The sequence below is a fragment of the Chamaea fasciata genome, unplaced genomic scaffold (assembly GCF_029207755.1).
Source record: "Chamaea fasciata isolate MVZ Bird 193981 ecotype frontalis unplaced genomic scaffold, bChaFas1.0.hap1 SCAF_8, whole genome shotgun sequence".
NCBI lineage: Eukaryota > Metazoa > Chordata > Aves > Passeriformes > Sylviidae > Chamaea > Chamaea fasciata.
The window spans coordinates 15046405-15062484 of NW_027094093.1; the positions used below are offsets into that span (position 1 = coordinate 15046405).

General features: G+C 42.3%; 1 protein-coding gene across 1 annotated transcript in view; it reads right to left on the reverse strand.

Moving 5' to 3' along the window:
- Positions 1-1345: 1345 nt before the first annotated feature.
- The window catches only part of PPP1R1C (protein phosphatase 1 regulatory inhibitor subunit 1C), a 45726-nt gene continuing 30991 nt past the window's right edge, over positions 1346-16080 (reverse strand). The window contains 1 exon segment of the mRNA XM_066189810.1: positions 1346-3031. Within this exon segment, the coding sequence (XP_066045907.1) occupies positions 2943-3031 (89 nt within the window). The 3' untranslated portion in view covers positions 1346-2942.

Below are 16080 nucleotides of genomic sequence, written 5' to 3' on the forward strand. Positions count from 1 at the left end.
GTTGCCAAGTATAATGCTGTGCATGAAAAGGTTAAATGTAATTGCACATGTCAGGAATCAACAGAACAACTGAGGCTCTTTCTGGAGCTCACTCTTGCGCTGAGCTGCTATAGAAAGAATAATAAAAAGAATAAAAAAAGAACATCTGTGGGCCTGGGCACTAACATAGATGCAATAGGAGAGGAAGAAAGGGGAGTTTGAGGGACAGCATGTTTTAAATATGCCCTTACATTGTCCCCCCAGGGTTAGCAGACAGACAATGCCTTATTTTCTCAAGGAATAAGGTCCCTCATGAAAAAAAGCTTGTCTCAAGATAAAAGAAACGAGGAGGGGAGCCCCGCACTGAGCAGGATATTTTGTTGTACAGTGCCAGCTGTACAAAAGCAGACCTGCAGCCTGCAGGAGCCCTGCTTGGGTCCCTCCCCAGGCACCACAGCCTGCCCAAGCCAGCTCTGGAGAGAGCCACCCAATGATTCACCTTCTGGAGTAAAAGAAATGCCTTTTTTTTTTTTTTTTTTTTTTTTAAAGAGTGAAAACCACCACCAGCCTGGCCCTTCATGTTACACGAAGTGCAGATTAACTGGAAGTCCCTTTCTTACTGACTGCCTGGACCCTGGACACCATGGGAGGCCCTTGCCCAAGCACAGGCAATAGAACCTCCCCTGCAGCCCTGCCTTGGAGTCAGTGCTGGATATGACACTTTGGTCAAATAACACCAACAGTGCAAAAACTAATGGTGATTTTTCGGTTTGCATTACTGGGGAGAAATAATGGTCCTATGAGAAGACTGTGAGTAAATCCTTGAAGATTTCAACAGAATTTTTAGCGATCTTAGGAAAAAAAAAGCAAGAAATCCAGTAATTAAACTTATAGCAAGATAATAGAAGCTTTCCTATACACTACATATCGTATTTCCCTGAAAGAAAGTATGTTTCAGCCAAAACCTATGGTCTTTCTCAAGCAAAATTATTCTGACTTCAGTGGAAAGTATGCTTTAGAAAGCACACTTTAGAATGCTTTAAAAAGGAGTTTAAAATCTTGACTCTTAATAGCTATTTAAATATTATGTGATTTTGCACCTGGAGAATAAACAACATACACCATTCTGAAAGTCAAATACTAAGTAAACCTGGGTGGATTTTTTTTTCCTATTATTTATAAAGTGGAGTTATACTCAGGTCCAACAGTCAACCTGAAACAATGTGTTCAGTGATGAATTCTGCAAGCTCCTGTCAGATGCTTTGTGTGTTGCCTTTGAAATGCTGAGATTCCAGTGTTCAATACCTTGTCCCGGTGTCCTGTTACAGACAGTTCTCATCTGCAGCCTGTGGGTACTAATAACCAGCAAAAAGCCATTAATATCCAAAGTGCTTTATTAGCTAGCAACACAGAGACGGTGTGAGGTTAAACACCAGTGACTGATTCACAGCTTAGGAGTACTGTGGCAACGAGCAATTTTGTGAAGAGCCTGGTGCTGTGCGAAAGCAAAGCCATGGCAGAGCTGGGAACAGAGCCCAGTGCTTCTTGCTGCCATTCCAGACCTGACCTGGGGCCATTCAAACAGTTTCTCAAGGGTCATTTCCTTCTTTTTGTTGTTTGGGACATAAAAAGCTCTCAGTCCTGTAAGTCCTGTAGCGGCTTCTGTGTATTTGCAGAGTCCTTCTTTAGTCCTTCTTGCACACCCTTGCTGAGCTGGAGTCATGGATCCTGTCTGCAGTGTTTCTACAGAAAATGGAACCAAAGAGGACAGATACAGAGATACAGATGGAGGGCGAAAGTGGCTCTCAAATATAAAGAAACACTAGTTGACAGATCCCGTTCTCAGCAGGTCTTTGTGGAAGACCTCAGATTGAGAGTGAAATCATCATGCAAGGCATAGACAAAAGGCTCTGTGTTTTCCTGTATTTCATCTCCCTTTTTTTTTTTTTTTAATTTTATTATTTTTTCTTCCTAGCTCAACCGTTTAAAAGAGACTTTCAGCAGTGGAAAGTCAAACTGAGAATAAAACTTTTGTATCAAAGGCAAACAGTTAATACAAAATGACAGTGAATTCATTTAAAAATCTGCCATTGATTGAAAAATCGAAATAATCTTTTAAGTGTGACTTTGAAGAAACATTGTTTTCCTTCTCCACCTTATTCCATTTTATGCCATTCAGTTTGCATGGTCTAAAAAATGAAAAGGATGGCATGAACCATGCTGACTTTAGCCAAAACCCTGGGACTCAGATGCAAGGTGAACCTGTGCAGCTTGCTGTGCTGTCACTCAGTGGCTCAGACTGAGCCAAGCACAGGGCAGGAAGGCTGTGCCCTGTCCTTGCTGCAGGTGACAAAGGGGGATGTGGCACTTCCCATGGCTCAGCGGGGCTGGGACCCTGCTCACAGGCCTTGCACGTTCCTGTGCTCCTCACTCCCACACTGAAATGTTTTCTAATGCCTCGAGATAAGTGATATTATGTAGAAAGAAATCATTTTGGCTGTTGTTACCTTTTTTCTATCCACATCACTGCGAGTAACTCTACCAACAATGGTAAAAACTGCCCTTAACTGAAAGGATCATTTTATATGAACATTCCTCTGTAGCAAGACAAACCCTCTGTAAAATAGACAATCCTGTCTAAATTAATGTATTATTTATTTTGTACCTTTTAAATCACTTTTATTTACAACAAGCTTTAGATACAGCTCACACGCAGTAGTTAAGCTCTGGCAGTACTGACGTAAGGGAGCTAACACATTTGCAAATAACATTTCTAAGTCATAGAAAATAAAAGAAAAAATGACTTTAAAATAACTGTTTGATCTCCGGGAAGAAGGGTCACAGAACAAGAGCGCAGTGCCTGCAGAGGCCCCCGGGCACAGGGAGCGGGCAGGGCAGGACACGGCGGGGCCGAGGGGCAGTTCAGTGACTCCGGGACGGGGCTCGGGGCAGCTCTGCGCTGGTTAATGGCCCCACTCCTCTTCCCTCTCGCCAACACCCTCTTCTTCTTCTGGAAACACTGAGTCACTCTGACTCTTCAGATGCTTAATCCCTGAAAATACAGAAGGCACGGTTAAGGTTGTATTTAGCTTGCATCAAGTATTTTTTTGTGAAGGAAGAAACAGAAAACTAAAATAAAGGCAAGTTTAATGCCCATATTTACTTCTTTTCTCACAAACCTCTAAGTTCAAGTCATGTTATGGTGTATTTACAACAGATATTCTCTTCCTTGAATAAAGGCTCCGAACAGTATTTGCTTCTCTTTTTTTCCTTGGTAAGCCTTGGTCAAGTTTGTGTTGAACACCATTGCAAAGTTGTCCTGAGGCAAGAGCCTGACAGAGAGGAGGCTATTGGCATCAAAGCTGTGATGACACGGGGTAATTTCTTACATGGAGAATGTGTTCTTTTGACCTCCAAATACCGCGAGGGGCTGGATGGAAAGGGTAAATACCTATCACAGGATATTTGGAAGTTCAGGTTTGAGGAAAGTTATGAAGTACCTACTGCTGGCTGGTTTCAGCCAACAAGTGAAGGAGACTTTATGAAACTGAATCAAATTACAGTTATTTCCCTGCCTTCATGTTCAGTACAAGGAAGCAGACTTCAATGAATGGGCCTACCCCATCTTCTCAGGTGCCCTGGTGTGATAGAATTTTAGCTGAAAAAGGAAGCAACACCAAGACAAAAAGATGACAGAGAGACCAGAGAGGAATAGCTGTTATTCTTCAAAAAATCTAAAGAGCAAATGCACAAGGTTAGTCTCAGGGTTCCCCAGTTTATGACAAACCAAGTGGGAACATAACTGTTCATCAAAAATGCATGATTTGACTAAAACCTAAGCCTGAATTAGACTATTTTCTGGGGCCATTGCTGTCATTACATAAAAATATTTTCAATTTAATTAAAGATCATACATAGTTCTAGTAACCATTTCTAACTGTCAGGAAAAATGCTTCCCTTTTGTATCACTTCTTCTCTGCAATGAGGAGAAATGACACCCCAGCTGCTTTATATAATCACTGCCAGATAATCAAATACTCCAATGTGCACCCTGCAAGTCAGGGCACGTGTCGGGGCACAACTTTCAAAGAGGAGTTCACCCTTGAGGGTGAGGGCAAGATCCAGATTACTGCTAATTGGGAGTAAGAAGTGATGATTGTGTAAGTCCAAGAGTTTTGGCCCCCGTGTCACTTAATCTTGAAGTTCCTACGTCTCACTGTTTATGTCCACATCACTCCAAAATACAGGATAGATTTTTCCAAATATATAACTTGAAAAAAATCTCAGCATAAGTTATTGCCTTTCCACAAAGGTACAAATAGCTGAAAACAGTATCTTACGATGCCTTAACAACAACCAGCTCCACTTCTAACATGAGCCCATCACTCTGTGCTGGGCTCTGGGCTGCTCCCTCTCTTTTCTTCCACACAAATGACAGCACACAGTCTCCTGGGAAACTATTCTTCTGACATAAACCAAGCAAATACATTAATGCTCCAAAGCCACAGTCCTTGTAAGTGTGCCCTGCAATAATCAAGCCATTTCCAGTTAAGGAACTGTGATACATGAAGGTGCTCACTAAGACAAACACTTTAAATATGATTTCACCTAACTATAGGGTAATGAACATTTTTTTCCAAATTATTTTGTGTTTTAAAGGTAAATTTGTCTCCTGTTGTTTCCTCTGCACTTACAGGGCCGTTTCTTGCACAATTCACAGTATTCATCTAACAGCTGCTGTTCAGTACTTCAGACAGGAATTGCTATGAGCCAGAGTGAATAATTTTTTTAGGGAGCTTTTCAAAGATGAGAAGGGGAAAGTTATGGACAGACAAGAAGGCATGTAATATATGGTATGATGAAACTATGGAACTGTGTTTTTTGTAGGTGTGAAGACTTTTGGTCATGTGGTTTAATTGCAATATTAAATATGAAAATTGTAGGAAATGGAGAGAAATTACATCAATAAGCATTACCCATTGATTTTTGCATGGCAAGTAGCTATTGATCTTATTTAATGATTTTTTCATAACCTCCAGTCTGCAGCCTGTCATTTTATGCTACAGTGTCCCTTGGAAGTTTCCTTCTCTAACCAGTAAGTGCACAAGATTTCGTATACTTATATATAAGCCTCAAGATGAACTCACAGCATCAGCTCACAGGTTGTCAGAATGAACTGACCTTGGTGTGGCATTATGAAATAAGATGCTCGTCTACACAATGGAATAAATTAGTGTGATTTGACATAGAGGTAATGAAACTCTTGTCAGTAACATCTGAACAAGTATGACAGGAAATGCTGGTAACCGTCCTGAAAAGATACATTTCCTGCACAAAGCTACAGACTTTTACAGTGCAAAAAATGGCCTGGAGTACTAAAAATACTCAGTTAAATTACAGCAATCATCCTCTTGGATTAAAAGCATAGCCACATAACATTGTAGTAGCCCACAGTAGCTGGCAAGGGTGATCAGAAGGTGCTGGAGCTGGGCAGGTGCATACTGGCACATTCAGCCACAGCTCAAGAGAAGAGGCTGGGGCAGTGGCTCTCCAGCGTGGCTCCAGTGGGGTTATTCAGGCTGTGCCCTACCCTTTGTCAATATGAACCATATCACAAGCAGGTAGTGAGGTGAAGCTCTACCCACAGAGTGTATTGCTGGATCAGTTCAGCATCTTTGCTTAGCAAAATCTGAATTGTTAGCTGAAAGGTTACGTTCTGTTAGAGACTGAGTAAAAATTCATTACTCAGGTCACCTCAACCATTTTTACAACCACAACTATGGCAATGCTAATTCAGCAGAAAGGGTATTTCCTTCTCATATTTCCAATCCCTGTACCAGTAACGCAGCTCATGCTCTCAGCTTTCTCAACCAGTAACCAAGAAGGACCAAAATGCTGTAGTTTGGGGATCATTTCTGTTCACTGATTGAACATGGAGTAAAAATGAGCATGAAATACAGACTGTAAGATTTTACTTGTAGCAAAAAAAAAAAAAAAAAAAGGCAAAACAAAGCTAGGATATTTTAGAAGAAATTGTTTGTGTGTGAGAGCACATCCAAGTTAGAAATATGAAGTTACTAATTCCACATAGACTGCACAAGGTTTACAATATCAGTTGTGAATAGGGAGGACTGCAAATGCTGATCCCTGGAGTCACCCTGTCCCTTTTTCCCGGCAATGGATTTGTGGGCACTCAGTTTCCTGAGGCACTGTGCCTGCTCTGTCCTGGTGCTCCTCCATTTCTCTCACTGGGTGCCCTGCCCTGCTCTGCCCTTTCTTGGGGATGGGGCTCACAGGTTGCCACCCATCCCCCTGTCCCCACGGGTTCCCAATCCACTCTGCGCCTGACCCAGCCCCTGCTTCGCAACGTCACACCGTGCCTGGGCCCTGCTCTTCACCTGGGACGTCTGGCAGCAAAAACACCCTTCCTGACAAAACACTGCCCCTTCTCACCACTACCTGAAAATGCTTCATACCCACAACGTGTTCACGCTCATCCTTAAGATACTTTAAAACAAAGTCTGTCTGAACACTGCTAAAGGCAGCAGGACAAGGATTGGTTTTTCTCAAAGGGCTTATATTTCACTGCAGGTAATTTAATCCGATTAATGTTGATAAACAAACCTAGAATTCCAAACCAGATTGAGCAGCCATACACTAATATAATTTGAACTGTCAATGCTTTTTAAATGAAGTCACTGTCTCAAAGAATATTTGCAGAATTCTAGATACTTATAAATTATGAATGAGAATAGGACAATTTTTTGTCATTTTTGTAGTCACATCACATCCGTGCTGCTTCATCAGCAGCTGTCTTTTTGCTTCTCTCCATCTAACCAAAGCACCAGCTTAGAAAGCTAAGTAGGGTCACAAGATTTGAAATAACCAAGTGTTCCTGAATTGGGTGTCTCCTGGAAAAAAAAATTTAAAATATTCAAGTAATTAAGGCAGCTCCTCATCCTATTTAACACTTCTTCCTTCACTCTGCTTCACTGCCCAAGGAAGGGTGTTGACATTTACCAAACTCAGGATTGAAGTCTGGTTGGCAGCTTGAATTCCCTAAAGTTTGAAGGGTTATTTAGTTTTATGATTTGGAGCTGATCCTCTCTCTATCAAAAACACATTTCCAGATTTGCAGAAAGCAGTGAAAGGCACAGATAAAACAGGCTCATTTTCAGCATTTTAGAACTCAAATCACTTTGAAATTATCATGCAAACAGACCTGGCCAAAGAGGATAACAGCCAAATAAAAATGTCTCAGCCAATGCTAAATGAATTATTTTCTAGTTTCCTTCAAAAAATGAGAATATCAAAAGAAGTATCATATACTCATACCACTAAACAGAAAAAAAGGCCTATTCTTTTTATTGGCACATTCTGGTTTGCATTTACCACTTAAATATGTTTTGACTTCACTGATGTGTCTTCCTCATAATGTTTTTTCCCAACTGAAGTCTTGATTTAAAATATGACGACAAAGCAAACAAACAGAAAACACAACCCCCAAACAAACAACAAAACCCAAAGAAACAGGAAAAAATGCCGCAAACTAATGTCGTTAAATCCAGCATCCACCGCAGGTCTTTGGCTGAGCTAGGTGCAATGAAAAGCACTTGTGAAGAGCCAAATGAAGCTGGCAGGTCTTCCAGGGCAGCTTCCTCCATGTATAGGGATGGCCCCTACAGTTACAGGAGAACAAGCAGCTGCATGTGGGGCACATAACAGCGGCCTGCCCGTGTCAAGGACAGTTACCCAGAAGATGAAGTTGTCTGGTTGTGAATTGAAAGAGACTATTTTGTGACGGGATATAAAGAAGAAAATATTCCACTGAGTGTATTTAAGCACTGGTGTGATTTCCCAGTGAAAATGTGATGTGTCTCTTTAAGGAGATTTTCAGTACTGAACTAGACAAAGCATTGGACAACCCTGTTAAATTTGGTGCTAATTTTGCCTTACGCATCAGGTTGAACTATGGACTTCCCAGGGTTCCTTGCAACCTAAATGACTGTGATTTTATAAGATCCAAGCTCAGTAAATGCATCTTATGGTTTATAACAGTGTATTAACATTAACTGTGTGGGCTGAATATTGATCCACCTAGGAGCTTCAAATGACTCTTTTTTTCTGGAAAAGTGTTGAAGTGCCAACTTCACCAGCCAGACTTATTTCAGGAATAAGATTCCACTCCTTAAAATCATGGGGTCAGACTAAATCAGTATTTCTGTACTGATTTTGGAAAACATACAGGCTCATAATTAGGTCACATGGTCCACTGTGACTTATATATACAAATATGTGAGGTACATAGGGATGAAAATAATGGGATTAAAGTCAGTGAACCCAGAGCATCTCTTGCATGTGATGGTACACCCATGAGATCTCCGAAATATCACATAGAAACCACACCCTGGTTGTGACCCAGCTCATGGAAATGCAACAGAAAAAGTGTAATTCCTGAGAGGGAGGCACAGAGCTGCTCCTCTGCAGACGAGTCCTGGCACTGCTGCTGAAATGGCTCCTCTTCCCTTGGGGGCCTCCAGGGCAGATCATTGTCTCAGTCACCAGCAGTGTGTGGTGCCTGAGGGTGCTGCCTAGCACTGCAATCAAAAGGATATGCTCAGCTGCCTGCAGATGAAACAGGTTAAAAAACCACACTGTGCTAATAAAACCACGGCCTATGCACCCTGTTGCACAACAAATGCCTGTCTTGCTCAGCTCGGCATCTGCTCAATGGGAGTAACACGGACTCTCAACACTTCACAAGATGTTTTGCCAGATGTATTCCAGAAACATCTGGTGCTCCCTGTACTGGAATGTGCTCCCTTCTGCTGGTCAGTGCCAGTGGGAGAGCCCAGAGCCTGTCCCTGCCGTGAGCACCACAATCCAGCTCTGACAGACACAGGACAGTCTCAGCCCTGAAAAGCATCAGCTGAGCTCTGAAAAGCATCAAATGCTTCCTGCTCTTGCCACCTCCAGCAGAAGCCGAGGAAAATCAGAGCCTGCAGGAGCAGCTGCCTGGCAGAAACCTCCTTAGACAGAAGCTGAATAATTATTAAAATCTTTTCCTCTCTGTGATGACTCTCAGTTCAACAGAATACAGCTTCACCTGCTTCCATTCTTGGCACTTCCTGCATCATAGCAGCTTAGAAAAATCCAGTTTCATCATCTTCAAATGTTTGTTATCAGGTACACACCAGCTACACTGCCGATTTATTCAAATGCAAGAAATACGTGTCTTGTATTTGGGCTCTCTGCCCCATTTGGAGAAGATATCAGAAACACAGCTGTCATTACTGGTCATGGAGAAACTCAAAACTTACCCCTGCACACACATCTCCTAGGCATTTTGACTTCCTTGATCAAAAATTTGCTGGAAAGAAATTAAATCTTTTGCTGGAAAGAAATTAAATCTTACTATATATTTTAGTTTATTCTTTTTTTAAACAGCTGAAATACAGGAGGGCATATATTCCATGCAAGAGCAGAACAGGAAACCAGTAAGAAAAATGCTATAGTTTCCCAAAAACCTATGTTGAGCTTTCTCTTGTTTCCTCTTTGCATAAATGACCTGTTATCTCTCTCCTTCATCTGTACAATCGGTTCCTGAAACCTTTAATCCATTTTTACTTAATCGAGTGGTTTCGATAAACTCAACTTGCATACAAGTCAGAGTTCAGTGCTTAAGCTTTTGTTAGTAACTCTTAAAAACCATTAACCCTGTCCTTAACCCTACCTGCCTCCCCTTCTTCTCCCTCTACCATTCAGCTCACCAAAAATGATGCTCACTGGTTCCACCTTATCAGCCCTCTCTGCCCGCAGTCTCCATTTGCTTTGATGCAGTTGCCCTTGGACCCAGTCTCAAAGCTTTCTGGCCAAGTCTCCAGTGACCTCTTTCTCCATTCTTTACAGCCTGCTGCTGTCTTTGCCTCTGCCAGTTTTTACTCTGGTTCTCCTTCCCCCTGGTTCTGCTGTTGTAATGCCTTTCTCCTTGCCATTCTCTGATAGTCATTCTCCCTTCTGTCCAAATTAAAGCTCTCGAGTGCATCTTCTATGCAAGCTTGTGGAAGTCTAAGACAATACCTCAAAGTGGTCAAAATCAAGCTCTTGATCTGCAGTCCTGTCCAAAATATTCATCTACCATGAACAACACTGTCATTTTTTCCTAATATTTAAGCTTACACATTTCTGATTTCCACGCTTCTCTGGATCCCCATAGCAAATTGTCATCTGAGTCTTGCATGTTTTTCTTGCTTAATGCATCCCATATAGTCTTTACCATTTATCCAGACTTTGAAACTCTCCTTATTCCGGGGTCTTCACTACTACCACATCTCCTTCTCCAAGCTTTATAAATGTACCTTTTCTTCTGCCATGACTTTTCCCCTCAAGTTTCCTCCATTGATTCCCTCCAAAATACTTCAGACCAATGGTAGCTATGTATGCTTTCAAGAAAAATTAAATTTCTTCATATATTATGAGCATCATCCTCACTCATCTCAAATCAGGAAACGGTACAGCTTTGCTTCTCAAATTGCAAGGCTTTTAGATTAGCATTTTCATTCCTTCTCCTAAAATTCTGGAGAGGTACAACTATCTGCCTCCATGGTTACTTCCAAATCCTCCTCAAATCCTCACTTACGGAATTTCAGAAACACACTGAGAACATTTTTGTTGCCAGCCTGCTGAGACAAAGACTGTTGCTTTTCTCCCTAACATTCTCTATCTGTTCCTGGGTTTGATTGCTGCACCCTAGCTGGGAGTTCCCTGGTGCAACAAGGTTCCCAGCTTCTGTTAAATGTTTGAGCAAGGTTTCTGTGGCATAGACCAAATTCCTGGTGTGGGTTCCCAGAAGCCTAATGACCTCAATATGATAGACAAGAATTGTGGTGTACAGTGATCAGTGGATGATTACTGAGTATGAACAAAGAGCCAATGACTGATGTCTGTATGCAAACACAAGATGCATTTTACATACCTTCCCTTGTGTTTCTTCACTCCCACCTAGAAGAATGGGTTCAGTCTAACAAGCTGGCAGCTATCATTCCATCTTCTGATGCTCATGTCCAATAATCACACCAGATGACCTGTGGCAGGAGGTTAATCCTGCTTCCAAGCAGATTTGGCAACAAGAACCCAGCCTGTCCCAAGGCAGCCACTCTCTTGGGTGGTCTCTAAGCTACCCGTAGTTCAAAGAGTATCAGAAAGTTATCTATGACATGACAGCAATAAAACACAATGAAATACACAGTCCCACGCCTTGACAACTCCCCATGTGTATGAGTGAGTGAACAGAAAAAACACAAGGGAGGGAAGGCAAAATAAAAATAAACGGATGTAGAATATTTTGCTTAATAGATGTTGGTAACTGTGAACAGTCTGCTTGATACAGTCTTTGAAATTTTTCTAAAATTTGGGTTGTTCTTTGTTGAGAAAGACTGAAAAACGGTGCACTGTGCAACGGCCTCAAAGGACTCTGAGTGGTGCCCATGCCTGTAAGTTTTTGTTAAGCAAGGTTTCACAGAAGCTTGATAACCAACATGCAAGGGTTGCCCTTAATCCTGTGGCCAATGACTTTGAACATAACCAGGTCTTTTCTTTATTACACAGATCTTAGCCCCACTCCTCCAGAAATTAATGAGATTTTCTCTTACTACTGTTAAAGAAAGAAGAGTCAACATACGTAATTGATGTTAAGTTCCAGATATAAAGACAAAACCCCAGCTACTCTTCATTTGCAATGAATTTACGTAAAATACTGTAAATTACAGTTGTATGTGGCTTTAAAGTTTGAGATATGAGATAAGTTGATACAGAAAGTAGGTGCACTAGATATTCTCAAACTCCTGTTTAGAGTAGCCTAGAAAAAGCAAAGTCAGGCTGTCACTCTGTGATTTACAACTGATGTAGTCTTCCAACACCAGCAAATATGGTGGACCTCCAACATTTAGAATGAAAAGAATCTGGAGCACAAAAGTGGCGGTTTAAACTATGCTGACATTATAGCAATATATAAATAATAATTTTAAAAACCCCTCCATGTGTTGTATTATTTTATACCTCAGCTCAAATTGAGAAGGAGAAAAAATTCTCATGTGTGTTGTGATTACAAGACCAAGACATTATTCAGCCTTGGAAATTCACTTACTTTTTTTTTTTTTTCTCTCTCTAATATGCTTGACTAAATCAAAACAAATGATCTGATGCATTGGCAAATATGATGGGTTTATGTAGGTCACATATCTGATCTGGGGCAGATCAGATCATCAGCATATTCAGCAGGTCACCATGGCCCTGTAGAGGTTTGTGAATGATCATTCAGAAACCCAGCAACAAAGTCTGAATAATTTTCTAAATGTCTGCTGATTGCTGCTAACTCTTCTCTTAGTTCAAGTCATACAATCCTCAGTCGTCATGGTGAGCCTTTTAAATAACAAATGTTGAGGCTCATTTGGGGCTACTTTCAGTCAAAAGGCTCACTGTTAAACTATCACAATGAAGACTGTATGAGAGCAGCAAAAATCATGTTGCAAATGTCTGGCTACTTTCCATTTTGTTCTCTGAGACATCGCTTTCCACTTTCCATTTTTCCCTCTGAGAATGGCTTGAAGCAGCAATGGCTCCTTGAGAGTAGCATGAAGGGGCTTCTTGCACAGAAAGGCTTTTGTCGGCCCTCCACAGGCTGGCCAGAACATGGACTGGAGAGAGAGGCCAGCTTTGCCATGGCTAAAGAGACTGCATCTCCCACTTACAGTAGCCTAATGAGTAAACAGAGAGGTTTTTGTTGCCCCAGACAACTTCTGCTGGTATGGAAACATCTTGTTCTGCTGGTCCTTCCTTCCCTTGCTAGCCCTCAGACTGCAGAAGTCAGCTGGTCTTCAGAGCTCGAATTAAGAGCAGAAGCCCTTGCAGTCAGCCAGCAAATGGGTGTTTCAGCCTCAATCAGACTCAGCCTAGCACTAATTACCCTTTGGAAAATCAGAAAATATTTCATAGCTGACTCTGTGGAGGATGGCTCTTGGTCAAATACCTCAAAAACCGGATCAGAAAAACATGCAGAGGTGGCTTCCACGTCAGTAATGAATCTGGGCAGTACTGCAAGGCTCTCCTCCTCACAGCTCCTGTGCTGCTCTGACCAGGCAGCTGGGGCCAGCAGTCAGGAGAGGATTAGAGTTTTTCAGCTGACACTTTTCCATCCCAATTTTTCACAGCTAAAAGACAGGCTTAGTACTGTTGGTAAGTGTGCTTGAATGCAACCGATGCAGGCAGACCTTCAAAGGTGCTGTGCTTTGACAGGTCTCGGGAAGCTTCTTAGATGGTCAGAATCTCCTCTGAGAACTTGTCTGGAAGCCAAATCTTACTGGGCAATGTGTTTATTTGCTGGAATTGCTAAGCCCTCAATTTTAACATCAGCACCAATTTCAGTCAGGCAGCTGTCTGCCTGAGAGTAGGTAAAAATCGTAAGCCTGGCAGAATTGTTCCCTTATGTCAAGGGATTACAGTAATTCAACCAAATAAAAGGCCACATCTTCAAGCCTCTAATCAGCTGCTCCATAATAAAAGAAGTCAAAACCTCTGCTCTCACAAATTATGTTTTAGAACTAACCGGCCTTAAAACTTTGTGAGTAGCATTTTCTAAACACAGCTTCTTTAAATTAAACCACCTTACACTTTCACAGGCAACTTCTACCATTCTTAGAGTTAACTACACGCTTCTCCATCCTGTGTATCCAGTTGGAGCCACTCTGTAGCCTGATTATTTTAAGCCAGGAGGCTAAAAGTGGGAAGTAAGTTTTACAGATAGAAAATCACAGCAGGAAATTTGGGAAAGCAGATGCTAAAGACAGCACAAAACAATGCTCAGTATTTCAGCAACAGAAGGTAAGTCTGTTTAGAGATCAGTTTACTCAATTTAACTGGGGAAAAGACAGACAAAGTACAGAAAAGGTAGATTCTCGCCTAAAGGTTTAGCCACATTCAGATCACAGTCACAGATTTTTTAAAAATTAGTTTTTACACTTCTTACTTTAGGTCTTGCTAAGAGCGAGTTGAAATAAGTCCGGCTCTAACCACTCATGGGATGCGGGGGATACCACTGGAATGCAGGTGAAATGTAGTAATAACCTCACAGATTATAAATTGAAATTAGTCAGATTTAATATAATTCCACTCCTTAAAACTGTTCTTGCCATTCAGCAGTGGAGCTGCACCAAAGAGTCACCAGAGGGAGCCGGCATGCCAAAAATCCCATTTTTTTTTTTTTTTTTTTAAACTCTTTCGGATTGCAAGGAAATGGAAAGCTGAAGCTGCATAATTTCTGCTCATTGCTGAAACAGAAAGAGAAGCCTGTTGCCTCCCTGTGCCTCTGTAGGGGATGGCCAGCCCCTGGGCACTGGGCTCCTTCCTCGAGGCTCATGTCTGCACACAGTCCCAGCGGAGCTGGATAGGTGTGTAGGGGTGCCCTGCACCCCACCAGCTGCTCTCCAGGGACAGGTGCAGCCACGGTGTGCCCTGTGTCCCTGTCACCTGGAACGAGGCCATTGTAGGGAGTGGCCCACAAACCTGCGCCGCTCCCAGGGTAACCAGACAGGTGTGCACATTTACTCCTTGCCGTGTGCCAGCATTACACAGCACTGGTGCACCCCGAGCTGGCAGAACCACAGCAAACATTTCTGGGGAGTGTTTTCCTTCTGAGCAGTCACGAGATCTCACAACTCCTACAACTGTATTGTTAGAAATAGTTACTCTGTAAATTGCTCGGAGCCTGCTGATCATCTCTTCAGGCTATAAAAGATCCGTGGAATAACGCTGCTTGTTCTCAGGTTGTGTGAGAGCTGAAAAAGCTGAAGCATCCTCCCTCCCTCTGTTTTGAGAAAAACTAGCGGCTACATCAGATGAGAACTTTTAAACAACATCCTGCTGGCCTGTGCAGCTCACAGGAAAATGAACCCCTTTTCAGATCCATATGCTAGCGGCAGTATTTCCTGTGTTTTTCTGGTCACAGTCACACACATAATTCATGCGAGCGCTCAGTCCTAGCTGCAGGCCTGAAAGGATGTGGTTGAAATCTTCAGGCTGCTTGTGTTCTTGTCTCCATGCCAAAGCTTTGGTGGATGGTTTTGGGAACTCTGTGTTCTTGCTCTACTGGGCAATGTTGCAATCCCAAGGGGTGAAGAAAGGGAGAAATTATAGAGGGGAGTGGAACCACATGGCCTTCTGTAGAAAATTTTTGGTTTTTGATAAATTCAGACCAATAGGCGTCCACTTCAAAAGGAAAAAAAATCAAACACTAAAACCCCTGAAAACATCCCCAGCACAAGAAACCCAGCATAGATGGTCCCTAAAAATCAGAAGCATGGTTTCTCTATGTTTCTTGTATCTTATCCACAGAAATAAGGACCACGTTGTTCAGAAACAGAGATATCACAAAGCTAATGTGCTACTGGGACCTTGACTCGGGTCAGGGTGAAACCTGAAATTAAAGAGCTAATGGTAAGCTACTGTCCCTGGAAAAGCAGCTTGTGGCCAGGAGCCACTCTCATGAAAATCACTGCCCTGATCCCAGGAGGAGTCAGAGCAGGTGGTAGGAGCTTGGCTGATGGCTGTGAGCCTGCACCTACTTGCACATGCTCATAAAGACCAGCACAGCTGATGGAATCATAGCGGGAAGGTCGTGGGTGATTTTGCTGCATCAGGCTAATGCCACTGCTCAATGCACCGTGGTGCCTTTCATGTTATACAAATTCACTATTAACCTTGAGCTTGCCTGTAGTCATTCTGTCTTCTGAAAGCTTTGCCTTTTGGGGGTGGGGATTTTTATATGTGAAATTTGACTACACAGAGAAGAGACATTAATAGACAAAGATAGAATGTAGAAATATGCAGTTAGGTACAAATGCAGAGAAGGCTCTTATTTATAAAGGTAAATTAAATGAGACAGCAGCCCACATACTATGGAGACTTTTCAGTTACTTACACTACTTAGAGAGGTACCTCAGTATTTACATACTGCATCTTCCTCCAGAACACCCCAGTATAAACTGAGCAAGCTCCCCTGCTGTTTCCCCACGCGTGACCCTGGCAGTGCTGCAGGAGGAGCCCAGC